The following is an 18,051-nucleotide window of genomic DNA, read 5'->3' on the forward strand; positions in this document are numbered from 1 at the left end:
GATGGGAGGACTGGTTCCATGCTGAACAGTCACAGAAGAGGAGGAAAGGTGTGCTTGGGCTGACCATAACACTTGCAAAGCTCTGTCCTGGCCATCAAAGTGGCAGAAACTGGCTGGCCAGCTTGGATATTGTATTATTTGCAGTGTGACTTCTGGTATGGCAAGTTGAGGACTCCTTTCTCTCCACATGGGAGATTTCTGGAATGCGTGAATTATCAGCTTTGTGTTATGGAAATTTGAGTTCATTTTTCATTTTTTGACAGTTTTCCCCAAAACACATGATGTTGCTGACTTCTTAAAAATGCCTTTCCCCTGCCTGCTTATGTCTCTTCTCTTATCAGAGCTAGGTAGAAGATTAGAGAGGAAGTTGTTTGCAACCAATTTCAGTCTTCCTCAAACAAGACTAACAGGGAGGGCTCAGGGAGGCAAAGAAGGATGGAGTCATTCAACATCCAGAATTCTCAAATCCTTTCATAATTTTTATATTGCTTAATACTACTAGGTCCATATCCACAAATTCAGGGAATAGTGTTTCAGTTTAGTCACATGGAATATAGATTCTCAGAAACTCAGGCTTGTTAATAGTTCTGTGTGCTAGGAATAAGAACTGTTCACTAGCAAAAACATTAATCTAGAGGCAGAGGCACTGTGGAGCACATGATGTGACCACTTTGGGGCTGTACCTGGCCAACCTTGGGCTGTGTTTGTGAGACAACTTATTCATCAAGCTGGTGGCCAGGTGCACAAATGTAAAAGAAATGGAGGTCTGAACATTTTTAAAAATGAGTTTTCTTGTTTCAAATGTGATTCTTTAAAGAAGAAATCATGGCATACAATTCAAATTATTCCTCTACAGTGGTCTAACTGCTATAATCAGCTGATAATGCAATCTGCTGGCAGGATTTGCCATCATTACTATGGAGATATATTCACTAACTGTTCTTAAATAGCCTTTCCAGTGTATTAAGAATAAAGGGGCAAAGCATTCTTCATCTGCACTCTTTTGAGAATTCTCATGTTGCTTATTTCTTTCTGAGTGTATGACTTTGTTTCCTTGTTTCTGTAAGGTATAAAACATGACCTTTTGTTTTAGTAATTTCATTTGTTTTGTGAAAGGAAAATCAGTAGTTCAAGAAGACACAAAAAAGCACCCAGTAGTGCATTCTCCTGATTTCCATTACTTGTGCATGTCCAGTGTTCCCAGCAAGGGAGTGGAGGGTCTCAAGGCAGTAGCCAGGAGCCGATAATTTGAAAAGGCATTTGCAGGCCTGTAATGGGAACAGTCACCTCTAGCCCTGAAAATGTTTTTCCATTTTCTGGAGGAGAGCATCTTCTGCAGGAGAAACGTTGTTACAAAAGTGTGCTCTCTACTGCTGATTTTAGCATATGATGATCTCTCTTTTACATGAGGTAGATTATGGTTGTGTAGTAATGTGAATTATTTTAAATGACTGACAAGCTTAAAAGACAATTATTGTAAATAGTATATCTTCAGTAGGCCACAGACTTCACTAAAATGATTTCTGAAATTGGTGCACTGCCAATACACATTCATCGAGAGAGAAGAATTTTTCACATACCATTTTCTGGTGTATTACTACAATATTAATATTTATTTGAATGGTAATGTGTAAGTGTGTCTACAGCTTTCAAACATAAACTTGAATAAGCAAGCTAGGGTTTGCAGTGTAAGCTGTGGAAGGTTTCCTCAGGATTCCCTAAAAAGCCAAATCTCCTCTGTGGCATCATTTGTATGGGAGTTTCCTTATAATTTCCTTTTTCTAAAAAACTCTGAAATCAAAGGATATCGATGCCTGAGGATGAACAGTTAATGACAATTAAAATCTTTATTTATTTGTCTAGGTATACCTGCTTATTTGTTTAGGTATACCACCATGTATCTTTGCATCTCTCCTGGGCCTGTGGTTGTCATTATGAAAAGCATATTTTATTGTCCCTTCTTAATATTCACAGCTCTGTTTAGCCAGGTACCAAATGATAGATGCTACCATGTTTTTTCATTAAGTAACTTACTCCAGTAGTAGAAGAAAAGTACGCTTGCAACATGCCGTCACATTACATGTGCTCAGATATCCTTTTAGGATTGTAACTATACAGCAAACTCTTTCTTTGTTTTGTTTACATTTATTTATTTGTGTTTACCCCACAGGTCTTGCAAGAGCTAAATCAGTCCCCAGTCATACATATTCTAATGAAGTGGTAACCCTATGGTACAGGCCTCCAGATGTCCTTCTGGGATCAACAGAATATTCCACCTGCCTTGACATGTGGTAAGTGTAGATGATGATGATGATGATGTAGATGCTTTAGCTCTTGGGTTTTTTGGGCATGTAAAGCAAATATGTAGTGAGATTAGTGATAGAGGTTAAAAAACTTGTGTGTAGTAATACGTGTGGTTCACCCAGCATATCCCTAAAGGAATCCCCTCCTGCCACCCCACCGATTCGCAGCTGGTACCTGCTGTTGATACGACACTAGAAGACCTATTGGTGCTTTGCAAGACACTGAGTTATTGCTTGACTTTTGTAGTCTTAGTGCAGTATTTTCATGTGATATGACACTTGTTTTGCAGAAGATAAACTTTCACCATGGCCTCCCGTAGCAAGGAGAAAACCTGAATTCTCTGGATGTGACCATATACCCTCAGTTCTTAATCTACTGTATTTGTTAGCAGTAAATCAGTGTGACACATTGCTGAATAGTTTTTTTACAAAGCTACAGATTTTATTTAGACTTGAAGGTTTGGAAGGGCAGTTTGATTTGAGGATTGGCAGTTTGATTGAGGAAGGACTCAAAATTGTACTTCAGCAATCCAGGTTATTATTTTTTTTACTGAGAAAATGACACAAGAATATTGGGGAAAAACACAATAATTACATCTTCTGTGATATCCATAAATGATGTCCTCTTGCACGGAGCATTTCATATAGGCCTAAAAAAAATCCAAGTACTTTGGGACAGAGGTTGTTTGGTCGGTTTCAAATGAAGAATGATGTCCTATTCCTCTTGTACTTGATTTGTAGCCCTTACAATATTTTTGCTGCCCTGTGCAAACTGAAGAACTACGAAAAGCTTAGGAAAAAAGCCCCAGCAATACAGTTTCTTTCACATGGCAGCAATTTGTGTAGAGTCTAAGCTACTGCCACATCAGAAATCAGATTAGGGCAAATGTGTATTGTATTTGACAGAAGAGGTTTAGGTTTTTACTTCTATGCTTTTCTGGGTTATCTGAGACAGCACTTCCAGTTTGATTGTGAGAGGTGTAGTTGCATGTTAAGGTCACTTATGCTTACTTGGCACATTTAATAGTGAGCTCTGCTGGAGCACAGAGAGGCTTGGGGCTGTACTTACACAGTGGTTGTACATAGCTGAGCCATAATTATATTAAAACCACTTGGTGGCTTCCCAGAGTGGGAGGAAGGGAGACACAGAGAAACCTGCCCACCATCAGATTCCAAGATAATCTGGTAATTTGTTATGAAAAGTGTGTTTGTAGCATTAGCATTTTTATGCAATTACTGGCATTATGTCCTTATGGCAGATAGTGTGTGCACTCTTGTGTCATTATTGATGATCTACATGATGACTAAACTAGGAAGCCACTTCACTAAATATTTAAATAATGCTGAGGTAGAAAGCACAGCTGTTTCCTCTATTTAGAGAAAAAAAAAGACACAGGGCCTTTGCTATAGCCATGATAAATAACATTTCATGGTTGTTCCCCAGGAACAGAAAGTGGGGCTCCCACTGAGTAGAAGACCAGCTGCATGAAGAAAGAGTCCAAATATTAACCCCTGGACAGTGGCTGGGAAGCAGGTGGCAGAGGCTGCAGGCTATTTTTACACTTCATTTGCTGGTGTAGAGAATTAGAATAGTAACTAAAAGCTAATGATCCACATGCAATGTTACATTCTCCTGCATTCTTTTTTTTAAATAGCCACTGGCAATAAAATAATATTAATGAAGACGTACATGCGTTAGTGGTGTCAGGCTGCTGATGGAAATCAATGGTGGGCTTTGTGATTTACTGCTGACAGCGTTTGATACAGCGGCATTATGTGACTGTATTATACTACCCATGACTGCATCAAAGAGTTGTGATAACCTTTGATATAGCTTGCTTTTTTTTTTTTTCCCCTCTTGATGAGGACTTACTACTAGCTAGGAAAATGGCTTTGCATTGCCTCTGGTGTAACTTGCCCTAATCCTTGAATTTTACAGTCCTTTGAAAGTCAATGCAAGGAAAATAGGCTTCAACACATAAAGGGTTTAGGGATTACTAAACCCCATACATAAGTAACACAGAAACATAGGGAAAAAAATCCCCAAATGAACCTATTCTATTTGTTCCTTACAGGAAGAGTATAGTATTAGTAAATGAAGCAATTTAAACAGGTTATTATATCCATTTGATTCTGGTAATGCATGTGCTGCTGCTACATCTGGGTTGCTTACATCAAGAAGTCACTAGGGATATTTTATTTTGAAGTGCAGCTGGCTTTAAACTGTGTTTTCTAACAGCTGGCAATTTTTTTGCATATTTCCTTGTTTCACTTTTTTAAAAAATACACTCTTAGTCACAGCACAGGTAACCTAAGCAGTTATGGGCTGGGATATATTTTAAATTCATTTTCATTAACTAACATCAGCTATGTTTATTGCTGCGGAAGAAATAAATTAAACTTAGGCCAGTCAAATGTTACAAAAGTGCTTCTTAAGTCACTGTTATGTAACTTTGTAACATTGGTTTTTCTACATGATTTCAAATCTGATCTTAGTTCGGGGAAACTTCTTCATACGGAATTTTTCTATCGTATTATTAGAAAAATAAATTGTGTTTTTCAAGAACACACCACTTTTCACACATAGGCTGCTATGAGTGTGGGTTTGAGTGCTTACTGTAATTCCATACTTGCTTTCATGAATATTTGACCAATGAAGACCTGCGACAGTAACTAAGATATTCATTACATAAAAATGGATCTTGTCATAGACACAGGTGCACCAAATTATGTTTTTTACACAGGGGATCTTACAAAGGCATCTTTATCCTGTTTCTTCTGTAAACAGTTTGCAGTGGGAGAAATATGAGAGCAGGAGTCCCAGTACGCCCTTAAGAAATACTTCTTGAGGCCTGAGAAAGAAAAGAGCATAAGGGAAATTAGCTCTTTTGCCCTCGATGTTCTTCAGGATTGTGACTTCCACTCCTAAGAAATCCTGATGTGTACGATTATGGTATTAAGGTGATATAGCAATAACTATCAAGCTATTGTTAATTAAACTTCTCTCGCTGTCAGTAAGCTCTTCAAAAGTTGTATAAGCTGAATTAGCTTTTGACTGGAAAATTCTGTAGGATCAAATTCATAGAAATGCTGTTTGGGAGGAAACTGTCTGGGTCTGTAGTTATGGAAAGAGCATTTCAGTTCCTATCTGAAACCTACTTTTATCCTTTGGGAACATCAGATTTACTGTTACTTTTTCACTGCTAGAAACATGTTTCATGTGTGTAAGGAAATTATCTTATAAAGGTATCTGGATGCAAAAAGAAAACCAGAAAGAACGCATTCAACAGGAAAGTATCTCAAGTTGCTCAAGTTTGTGGAGTATTTTCTTGAGGTTATTTTGCACTCTGCTTTTACTGAACAAGTGAGTTCAACAGAAAAATTCTTGCAAAAAGTGATCATGTAGATTTCAATCCTTTGTGAACATAGTATTTCTTAATGTAGAAACTGAGCATTGCTGCAATGCAAAACAAATTTCTGGAACTTTTAATTCTAGGTAGCTCTGTGACACAGGCAAGAACATGAGCACTCTAGTCACTTGTAATTACAATGACTTGAAGTCTGACTGTAAAGAAATACCTTGAGCTATCATGCTTTCAAGTAAATCAGTTTTCATTCATTGCATCTGCTTCCTGCAGAAATTTTAATGGTTTTTGTCATCACAGAAGAGAAATTCTGATTCACTCATTGCTTCTCATGTGAGAACTGCAATCTGTTTGCCGTATTGCTGCTGTATTTTTATCAGACTGTATAGTCCATCATATGTTATTTTTCACTTATCAAAGAGAAATGGTCATGAAAGACAAATTCCAGCCAAATTCAGCATTTGTGGGTATTCTGGCAGTGTGCCACTCTAGAATTAAATCAGATTTTTGTCAGCTAAGGAGACAAAAGTCCCTTGCTTTTCATTCCTGCCTCCCAAAATTTGTTTTCTTAGTTCTGCTTATAAGCAGGATCATATAGGAACATGATTTTTTTTTCTGAATAAATCAGACAAAATAAAAGTCTCTGTATGCTTCCAATATGTTATATATTACTAGGATTTTATGGAAGAGGCTGCAGTACTACATCTTGGTGACAATTATATAAAAAAATAAATCAGGTGGTTTTGGAGTGGGAATGTGTGTGGGCTTTGTGTTTTGTTTTGGTTTGGTTTATTTATTGGTTTTGGTTTTTTAAAATTTTGATATATTCAACAGTACAAACTCCGTGTACTTTGTGAAACTTGAATGAAAACTCAACTGTTCCTTTGAATTTCAGAAACCTCACCAGGGGGATTGCTGAAAGCAGTTACTTGGTTTTCATAAAATGCCTTCCAAATGCTGCACATGGAATGCAGGTTTAATGACCAGATAGAAACAATATGTGAAGATCCAGCACAGGTCTTCACCATGAAGGCCATGCTGAATGTTATCAGCTGTGCTGAGCCTGCTAGAAGGCAGATATGTTCAGGGCAGAAAGTTCAAGAGTTTAAAACATATATAGTAAGAATATAGCGTTTCTATACTCTCAATTCAAGTATAAACTAAAACTTGGGTTGGAAACAGCTCCTCATTTTGGAGTGTGTCTGTAGTCTCTTTCATGGCTCCATCAAGAAAAATCATAATATTAACTGAAGGAAACAACCCTTATAATCTCTTATATATTATGCCTTACCAGAGCTGTTATGCTTTTTTTTACAGTATTCAATTACATATAGGCTGGAAACTCTTGTAGCAATAGGGATCTTTGTTACACAGAGACAGGAATGTGAATTCTTAAGCCAAACATAGAAAACCAACCCACCAGTAAGTTAGTTAATTTTAAAGGAATACCCTCTTTAATTATAAAAGCTTGCAGGAAAAAAAAAAAATAAAAGCAGGTTCCTGAGGCATTCAGCTTCATTTTTACAGGCTCATTTACTATGTCAATTCAAATGCAAGAGTAACTCATTTAGCTGTGCTAGTAATTCTTACTCTGTATGTGACAGCCAGAGTCCAAGGAAATTAAGCAGGACAATAGAAGATCGATATTATATGGTATGGCCACATATGGTCTCATCAATACTTCAATGGGTTTAGTTATGCTTTTTGTCATCAGAGAATAAACCACCCATTTCAACATTAAATGGCTGCCACTTTTACTTTGCAAGGTTATCCTGTGCCATTGCATTGGAAAGATCTATGAACAAATTTGCAGCATTTGGCTTATTTATCCAAACTCAGAAGTCCTATAAAGAGAGTAGGAAAATCTGAACTGAATACACTGAAATATGTTAGGGTAATATTCTTTTGTCAAAAATTATTTTTTAAGTGCTGCATGAAAATATTTTTGTATGCTGAGCGTGCACACATTACACCTAAATAACACAGCCTTGGAGATGGATGCACATCAAAGCCTGTATTTCATATTTCAAGAATTTTTGCATCATCAAAACTAGAGATGGGAGTGATGTGTGAGATCATCTTATCCACCCTACTCTTTATTGCAAGTCTGTTTCCTGAAGAATATTCTGAAGTATTTCAGCTTGTCTAGTTTTACACAACTGTAACTGTGCTTCAAGTCCATTGGGAGGCTGAGGTATAGCACAATTGTTAATTGTATTTCCCTATCACTCACCCTACAATTTTTATTTCCTAAACACATTCTGCTATTTCTGGTTATACTACCTTGGATCTACCTACAGTTCTGGGAACCATTAAAATCCTAATCAGTTGTCCCTGTTCTTCCTTTTGCATAATTTTAAGTACAGAGTCATCACGTTCTCCCTGTCCCTTGGGTTTTCTCGTAGCCAAGAATGACATCATTTTCCTAATTTTTCCTCACAAACCAGCTCTTCTGGCATGAAAATAATTTTTGCTTTGCTCAAAAATATCTCTAACCTGTTTAAAAGTCTGTGAGGTCTACAAAAACAAGACAAAATTTCAAGGCCTTGTAGATGCTTTATCTCTTTTCTCATTTAAAGTGTGTGCCCTTATGGTTTGTGATGCAGGGATCCTACTATAGACTCAAGTTTCTACTTACTGTGAGCCTGAAATTCACAGATACCACTGGGACATCAAAAATGCCATCCAGCCATCTTGAAGCCTTCATGTTCTCTAATGGCTTTCTGGGTATTTCCTATCCATTTCCTAGTTCAATGACCTACTTTTTTTGTATTATTATTATTATATTTTTTTGTTTCTATTCATTTAAGCATCCCTTTCTGTTGGCTTATTCGTCAAAGTGCCAAACACTTATCCTTTGAAACCAAGGATAAGTTTAACTTTCAAGTGGGCTGAAGGGAACAGCAGTCTTCCAGCTCAAATCTTGAATGTTTGTGTTTCTCTCCTGAATGATTTTAATAACCTTTGGATTTTTGTATTAGGGTTTATTTAACTGCAGTACCCTTTCATAAATGATATACTAGGTTGCACAAGAGTCCAAAACACATAATAGGATTCTTCTTTCCAAGCAGGAAATTTTTCTTCAGTGTTTTTTGCAGTTCTTACTTGGTTTTTGGCTCATACTTGTATCAGAACCACTAAAAGTGGAAAAATTTATAAATAATGTAAAACAATACAAAATTTGGCAAAATCTTCCTGCTGCCTTTATAGCATTTCTGTTCAAACAGCTAGATGAAGATTCTCTGTGCTCTCAAATGATACACTGGTTTAATCAAAAGCCTGTTTTCTGGTTGCAAGAATAGAACTCTAATCCTCTTTTCTTTGGTCTAAATTCAATTGTTTTATTGCTCATCTTGAATAAATGGCTTCTGGCTGAAATCTTGAATTTTTCCTTGCCTGAGATGCTGATCATGTTTGTAAGTATTTGACTAAGATATATTGTGCCTATCTGTGCCTAATGAAGCACTAACCAGACTAAATGATGAATGGCAGTTTAATCAATTCAGTTCATTTGGTAACCAGCAGAAGCATATGGAACATAAATTTTAACCTCTCTTTTGTAAAAACCTAATTTATTCTAAAATTTGACCACAACTGTGCTTTTCAAAGTTTTCTTCTACTTATCAATGCCTGAAGAGAAACTTTACTTAATATAGCTCTGCCTTGGGGATGTAGAATTAGAAAATAGTGATTTATATTTCATTTTCTTCTTCAAGAAATTTGACTACCAACTCTCATTGTCCTAGAATGTAAAATTATTTCATTGGTTGGTACTAGTCAAAGCCTTCAGAAATGGATAAAGCATGGGTAATCTGCTGATAATCTTAGTTCAGTGGCATCTGTAAATGCTCAACCCCAGCCTTAATGAAAATATGCAATTTGTTTTCGTTAAGTTGTTCTAGAACCACTTCCTCATCAATATATGTACACATATTCCTAAAAGTAAATGCGGCTTTCTGAATCCATCATCATGATGCCTAAGCAATGAAAAGGTATGTAATTAGTACATTCCAAATAATTTACTTCTAAAACCAAAGTTAAGTTAGAGGTTATGGCTGTGACTTTCTGACACAGAAACACAACTTTCAGTTTTAGGGCGGGTGGTACCATAGTTAGTTTCACAAATTCTTAGTTCATTTTGATATATGGTTTAGGGGTCTGAACTTGTTATTGTTTTGAATGAAGAGGGGTTTTGGGTGGTTGCTTACACAGACATGGTACAGTATATGTAGTTGTTTGCACATGGAAGTTGTAGAAAAATATATGCAGAAAAATGTAATTGAACAAGCTAAAGTATATAATCAAATTCTCCATCATGTTGGTAGCTAAGAGAGATGTTTTCTCTTAAGATTATTTTTGCTGAGGGAACAAGAAACTCTTGAGCTGTTTTCATCCAGAAAAGATGCAAATGTTTATAATTTGTTTTCCTTTTGAGATGCAGGAAGTTCACAGGTTATCTGGAATTTGAGTTAGAGTCATAGAAGCTCTCCTCCACGTTAGAGAATCTATTCTTTTGTGCTCTAGTTAGTGTGTCTCAGACACTTTTTCCCTCTGATTTCCCAGTACTTCTACCACTGACTTAACTCAGTGGGATGACAGAAACTTGTGTGAAGTACTTTTTGTGACAAACCAAGTACAGGACCTGTAAGGAGATGGCTGTCATGGCAGAGAGAGGAGGGAGTCCGTGTCTTCTCAGCCCATTGCAGCACCTCTCAACCAGAGGTTGTGGGGAATGGGGTCAGCAGCCTCCCAGAGCTATGGGCTTTGAACTACTTTTGTTTGTGCTGTCAGAGGGGAGAAGAAAGTCCAAGCAAGCCCATCCCTGAAGTTATCAGCATTTGGGCTTAACTTAGTTCCGTGATTGAGCAGCCACATGCCCTTTTCCTTTTTGCTCACTTTTTCCAGATTCTCCTCCTATGCCAAGCCCTTCCAGTGTGCTTCCTTGTCATTATCCTGTCCCCATTCAGCTTCTTCCAAGAGTGCACTCTCACACATCTTCAGAAATAATTTGGGAGCATGACTGTGCTGCTGGGAAGTACTAATATGGAGATCAACAGCTGTGCCTTTATTGGTCTCAACACCTGTGAATCAGATTCCTGCTACCTCTACACTTGCCTTCAAACACCTGAGAAGTGTTCATTTGTATTCACTGGTTTTATTAAATGCAGGTTTGTCCTTCAGCCTGCCATCAATTAAAAAAACTATATATTATTTAAATGCTGGTAAAGGATGCAAAAGTGCTGTTGCTAGCTACTTGGTCTATAAGAAATCTTTCTAACATTGCATACTTCTTTTTTTTCTTCTGTAGGGGAGTGGGTTGTATCTTTGTAGAAATGATTCAAGGGGTCGCTGCTTTTCCGGGAATGAAAGACATTCAGGATCAACTTGAAAGGATATTTCTGGTGAGTTCTTTATTGCTGAAGTAATGTGCCTAAGAAATGAAACAAATTATAGATTCATAAATGTTCGCATATTTCTTTGTATCAGGAATTAAATTATGAATAGACCCAAGGATCAGAAGCCTAGTTCACAAACTTGCTTGACATATTTTGTGTTAAAGTTCAGTTTCTAATTTTTTTTAATCAATATTTAAAAAAAAAAAAAAAAAGGTTTTTATGCAATTGTGGGAAAAGTTTTCTAAATGTAAGCTAGTGGAAATCCAGCTGGTTTGTCATCCTCACTTTGCAAGTTATCAGAAACAACAACTCTGGATGGTGGTTTATTAATATTCTACTAATATTGTAGTGTCAATGGAAAGTATTTGTTGTGAGATAGATATATGAAGGAAAAATAAGGTAGGAGACAAAATGAGAAACGGAAAGGGAAATCTGAAATTACACTGTAAAAGTTCAGCAGGAGTCCTTGACTACTGCTTCTGCAGTAGTAAATGGCTCTGGCTGGGCCATTAATAAGGTATGTGGGTTGCTCATAGGCACTGATAATACATCCACATTAGGAGTGAAAGAAGAACTAATTTGTCTCAACCGTAGTCATCACTTACACATTTTTCTTCCCAGGGTTGTGGATTTTGGGTTTTGTTTGTTTTCTTGGGGTTTTATTTTCATTTGCTCTTTCTTCCATTGGCAATTCCCTTACAAAAGGCTCAGGAATAACTTTTCTTGACTCCTTGTCAAGGTCTGTATTTACTCCAGTGCCTCCTGGGAGCATTGCTGTTGTGGAATGAGTTTATTCAGGGAAGCCACTTCTCACCCAGATGAGCCAGAGTGGCTCCTGGTACTGTGGGGTGGCCATCAGGGAAAATATTGCAAGAGCAGCATCTTCCCTCAACATGGTAATCTCTGGATTGCTTCTAACCACAAATTTAGAAAAGAATCATACCGTTGCTTTCAAAGGTGATTTTGTAAGTAGTCATTTATTTTAAGTGCAGAGGATTTATTTGGTATTCATTTTTGGCCCACGGGGAGATAAAGAAAGTCTTTCATAATCTGTTTAAAAAATTTACATTTTCATTTTATTCAAACTTGCTTGTATTATATCTCTTTTGTTGGGACATCAGGGAATTTAGCAACTGCTTTTTTGAATGACTCATAAAAAGTACTTCTCTAAAACAAGACCTTATTTGATTGTGATATAAAAATAACTAATTTTCTGTAAAATCTTCTGTTATTCTGCCCTCTTGGCTAATACCCTGAAAATTCTGTGCTATGGAAAAATGGCTGTGCTACAACATAGACCGGGAGCAGCACTTCTGAGAAGTTCCTGTGATGTGTCTCATTGCTTTGTTTGTTTGCCAGCTGGTGTATTTTAAGCTTAGGAACTTCTGAGCCAGTTTCCATCTTTTGCTTTCTTAACTTATGCTTCTCATTTATTCATCTGAAATTTTCTCCTTATTTATAGAATGTGAAATTTTGTAACTAATAAATTCCTCTTTGGGACTTCATCTCATTTGTTGCGGTAAAATCTCAGTGACTGTTTTTGCTGTGGAAATTAAGGGCACTTCTAACAGCAGAAATCCCTTCCTTCAACAGGGCCTTTTTTTGCACTGTATTATATGAGATTGCATGATACAGTGCAGAAAAGTGATAGTAATAGATATATCATATAAACCTATTTTTGTAAGCCTTTTGTAAACCTTTCGTATATTTCCATTTTCTTCTCTCTCCTCACAATTATTTGTGTGTTAAAATGCCAAGATAAATATAATCTAGGATGCGTTTTGAGGCCTGCCATTTTTTAAAATTCTGTTTTAAAACTGCAGCTGCAAATACTGAGAACAGTGCTGAAATAACAAGGGATAATTTATTGATAATGTTTCTTTAATTTGATCTGTTGCAAACCTTCAAATAAATAGATAAAATTTTGGACTGGATAGTTTTATGGTCCATTGCAAATCAGAGTTAATTTTTAAATCCCAATTAATTAGGCTTTCTAATGGAAGTGTCTAGTTACCCTTAGCTAAATAGTTTCAGTGAGTGCCTTCCTAATGTACTCTAAGCATCATTAAGAATTTAAGTTATCTATTAAAAGTTATAAAACAAAGGATTATTCTTGTTTGGTTTTGTATTTGAACAGAAGGATTAAATTCATTAATTCCCCGATGAATTATGTATAGTGTGGTAGTTAATAGCACTGAAGTACAAAATTAATCAGGTTATTTTACCAGATAACTAATACAATTAACTCCCACACAGTGAGTACTTACACAACTGGGAAAGAAACAGATCAACCAGTAAAGGACTTTTCCACAAAGTCTTCCCATAGTTCATGTTTTCAACATTCTCCAGTATTGGTTTTCTTAAAACAGAGGGTTGTCTTCTAAAAATGGCGTAAGGTACAGTGCACCTTCACACTAATCCAGTAATCCTTTTCTTCTTCTGAAATACACAACTTGCAACAAAAGGTATATTAATCTGTGTCATATCTGTTGCTAATTGTTATTAGTCACAGCTACATGTCCATAGTATGTAAGATGTCAGGTTGCTGCTGGAGGCTTTTAGGGAAGTGGTTGTACTGTAGTAGGAAAGTCACAAAATGCTAAGAAATAGTAGCAAGGAAAAGTAAATAAGCTTAACGTGAATAACAGTTAAAAAATCTGTTTGATTTCCTACTGTATAGTGCCCATTATTATGTAAATGAAATTAAAATACATTGTGTGTATGCTGTTTTAGCAATTATGAAGTCAGAGAGAGTCTCTAAATGTTTTTGTGTATCTCTGCCCCTGGCCTTCTTCACATATCTACATAGCAAAAGTAGATGCAACCCAGCATACCATATATGTTTCTTCCTCATTCTGATTGATGTTTATTTATGTTTCATAATGTCTTTATTAAGTGATTGTATATAATATATTAAGAACAGAGGTTGATCTTTCAGTTTTGTTTAAGGACTTTTCTCTTTAAACTTGTCTCTCCTGACTTCTATTGTTTCAATTTCTGGGGTTTTAAATGATAATATACACTGATTATTTCTGTTACAGCAGCTGTTTATAGAAAGCATTCTCAGGTTCCATTACAGCCATAGGTCTCAATAAAATAGCAAGGGTTTATATACAAGATCTGTTCTCAGAATTGGAGCAGCACATAGAGATGTTCATGAATAAGCAGGCTGCAAGTTTTTATTGTCATACTTGGGATCTGATAATATGAATTCTTTTCTCCGCCTATACTTCAAAGTGTTGATAACCTCTTTTAAGAAAACTGTACTTATCAAATAAAATGGGAATCACACATATAAGTAGGTTGCTTTCTCAAAGAAGTTTAGTGGGGAATTAAATGCCTTAATGCAGAGATGTTTTGGTTTATCAGTGTACTTTTACATCTTTACTCCTGCTTTTTTCCTACATATTGAAACTGAGGTTACTTTCTGGATAGAAATGCATCATAGAAAATGAGAGAGTAAAGTGTAAAATCATAAAATTAAATCATAAAATCATAAAGGTTGGAAAAGACCTCCAAGATCAATGAGTCCATCCTTTGACTGAACACCACCTTGTCACCTAAACAATAGCATTAAATGCCATGTCCAGTTGTTTCCTGAACACTTCCAGGGATGGTGATTCCACCACCTCCCTGGGCAGACAGTTTCAAAGCCTGACAACCCTTTCAGTGAAGAAATTCTTCCTGATGTCCAACCTGAACATCCCCTGGCATAGCTTGAGGCCATTTCCTCTTGTTCTGTGGCTAGTTGTTGTAATTACAGCCTGTAAGAGCTAACGAGTCTTTTGCCTCTAAGTATCATACTAATGATGTATCATCATCATTTCCAGCAAACTCTTTGCTTTGCCATTCTCTGAGACAAGCAGCTTGAGGTTTTGTTGCAAGGTGCTAAGTCTGATGGACTGATAATAGGATGCAGCAGTCTCAGCATTTCTGTTTAGTCTTGTAATATGTACACAAGACAAGAATGAAGCTTCAATGATCAAGTACACGTTGAGCAGTTAAACCATGAGAACAGGAAAAATATGTGAGGCAATCTGTTGAATCAAAATAATACTACAGAAAATTGGGAAATAGCATTTGGCTTCTGATATGGAATAGCTAAGATCTTTATCAGTAGTTTATTTCTGTTGATCATTTTTTAGCATACTCTATATGCAACCTTTGAAGTTTTCTGATCAAGGAGAACCTGCCATTGTAAATATAAAATTTAATTATGTCTTGAAGTAAAAGCTGCACCAAATGCCTTCAAGTTAGCCGTGTACTGGGGAGAATTGACAGCTCCTTGGATCTGGTGATGATCAGTATGAATTAGTTGAGTGTTAAAGGTGATTACACTGAGCAGCCTGCAGTATGCCTGTGCATGCCTTATGCTGAACCACACTGGACGTAGCAACTTGGTTACAGCTCTCATTCTTATATAAGGATGTATTTTTATACTTGCTGTTCTTAAAGATTCAAACCAGATCAGAGTTGAATTTCTTATGTTAGCTCAATTTTTCTTCTGCAGAGATTTTTTTTTAAGTGAGAGATATTTCTGTCTTTTCCATTTTATGTGAGCTTTCTGAGAGCCGCTATAGATCAAAGTGAATTTTCCTCCCAGGCTCTGACGCCTTCCCGATAAGGGAATAATCTGTGCATTGGCTGAACTTTAGTCTTGGTGCCAACTACACTGCAAATTAGATTTCACTGCAAGAATAATGCACAAAGAGTTCTGATACTTTGTAGACCTCTGCACAGGCAGGACAATGGCATTTAGATGCTGTTTTATCTGTAAATGGGCATTCACTCTGCAAACATCATTCCGGGAAGCATGCGCACCGCGGGAGCATCACGCTGCAGGTAACATGTCACAGCAGGAGTGGAAATTTGCAGCCAGAAGCTTCTGTCTTTCCTGAGGTGCCTATCAAACAAGCTGAGGACTCCTTTCTGGTATTGGATGCTATTGCTCTGTTGGGTACCATAACACACAGTATTAAAAAGTAATTAAAAGAGAACAATATCCATTTGTTGAGCCCAGCAGCCTGATATGCCAAAGGGGGACACCAGAAATGTGAGCTTTCTACACGGAACTGTTCAGCAAAGATTCACAAGAGTTTGCTATTTCAGATAGCTATGAAAAATGACGTTTTCCTTTTCACTGGCAATGGAAGTGTTATTTTTGTTATTGAAGATTTAGAAGGCTAGCAATATTATTTTTTTACATATGTATACACATCCAGGTATATATGATAAGCCCAAAGTGTCTTGTTTATTGTAATGCAGGCTAGTAGTGTTTCCTCCATGACTCTGATGTTAACAGGCATTTGTGAAGCTGCAGAGCTTTCTCCCTGTTATTCTGTATCTGGAGGTTTGCTTTGTGTCACTGATGTCCTGAAATAATACTGTTTAGGAGCATTTAAGCTTATGACAGATCCAAAGAAAACGTGCTTTCTGGTACATTGTATTAATTGCATCTTTTGGGAAGCTAGCAATGTTAAATCCAAGGGAGGAGTACATTAAACCATTGAGTTTTAAAGTTTTTCTGTGTAATCAAGTACTTAATCAAATTTACTGTTCTTTTATTTCTGTTTCATTATTTAAAAAAAGTTTTTCTGTCACTCAGTAAATACTTTCGCTCTGAAAAACAACTCATTTATCTCTGATGGAACAGATGTATTTGTGAGGCTGGACCCGAGATGAAATTTATTTTGTGTAGGTATGGTATCTATGGTGCCATATATGGTGAAGATGATGAATCTGGTTGGAGAAAGAGTCTTCATCTTTGTTATATGGATAGTCCTTGCTTAGAGGGAGAACTTTGTGTTTTCTTCTCATCTCTCTCCATTTTCTTCCCACCAATGACTTCATGAGGAAAATAAAGGAGTTTGTTTGAAACTAATTAAATGGAAACCTGACTGCTGAGTTCTGTCTTCTATAACACAGCATGTAGGGAGAATAAGAGAAGTGCAATCCTGCTAATAAATCTACCTCTCCTTTGCTTTATAATAACAATATGCTAAATATTTCACTTCTCTTCAGCACCACTGAAATTAATTTAATAAATAACAGGCTTCTCTACCTATGGGTCTTCTCTTTGAAGTTGTTAGCACTTGTTCAGTATTTTACTGTAGTTGCCTGCAGGTTTTGCACTGATACTGCTTTTATAAGGTTCCTTTCTGGGCTTTATGTCTTATGCCAAACTTCAAATGAAGGTAATTCTAAACTAGGAAAGTATGAATAAAATTAACCTTTAAAATTAACTTTAAAAAACAAACTAAATCTTCTATATGTTCGTGCTTTGTAAAGGATTTTGGTAATTTTTTAAGAGTTTTTTTTAAGGAGTTTTAGTTCAATTTTTGCTCTCCTACTGCACTATATTGTTTTCTGTATCACTGCATGGGTAGTCTTTTCCCCATATAACACGGATCAAGGTATGTGAGCTGATTTGTGTTTACTTTTCATAAAGAACTCCCATCCTCACCATGTCTGAGTAGAGATAGTCTGTGCTGTTCTTTGCCTGATATCATTAAACCCATATGGTACTGGGCAAACAAACTAGGCCTAGGATTTAAAAATAGCAATCTTGTAAAAATGTAGGACATTTTCTAGAGGAATATTGCCTAAGTGTGTCAGGAAAGAAGGCATATGTATCCCACACTCTGTTAACATTTCTTTTGGAAAAGGGGACACATAACCTCCCATTCATCCATGTTTAAAGTCATAAAAATACTGACCAGTGTCTTATGGACACTTGCCAAGGGATCTACCAGCTGGTAGCGGGAGGGAAGAGGAAGAGAGGAAGTAATTAATGAATATGTAACCCCATCTTTGTCTTTCAAGGGCTGGCTGGGTTTTAGGCCAGCCAGTCACACAACCTGATGCACACAGGTGTCATCTGCTTGCAAGATGTTCCTGTCCAGCCTGCTAATTCTAAGCAAAACCCTGAGCATGGCTGGGCTGGCATTGAAGAGCCTGGCTTATTGTCAGCTTGGTAGTGCAAAACAT

General features: G+C 36.7%; 1 protein-coding gene across 3 annotated transcripts in view; it reads left to right on the top strand.

The window, feature by feature from the left end:
• Positions 1-18,051, top strand: part of CDK14 (cyclin dependent kinase 14) — a 314,193-nt gene that overhangs the window by 182,203 nt on the left and 113,939 nt on the right. For all 3 annotated transcript variants that reach the window (XM_027749121.2, XM_027749124.2, XM_027749122.2), the window contains 2 exons: positions 2,171-2,291; positions 10,977-11,070. In XM_027749121.2, coding sequence (XP_027604922.1) covers positions 2,171-2,291; positions 10,977-11,070 — 215 coding nt within the window. The remainder of the gene's footprint in view (positions 1-2,170; positions 2,292-10,976; positions 11,071-18,051) is intronic.

The sequence above is a fragment of the Pipra filicauda genome, unplaced genomic scaffold (genome assembly GCF_003945595.2).
Source record: "Pipra filicauda isolate LSUMZ 115617 unplaced genomic scaffold, ASM394559v2 scaffold105_size2325265_pilon, whole genome shotgun sequence".
In the NCBI taxonomy this organism is placed as follows: Eukaryota; Metazoa; Chordata; class Aves; order Passeriformes; family Pipridae; genus Pipra; species Pipra filicauda.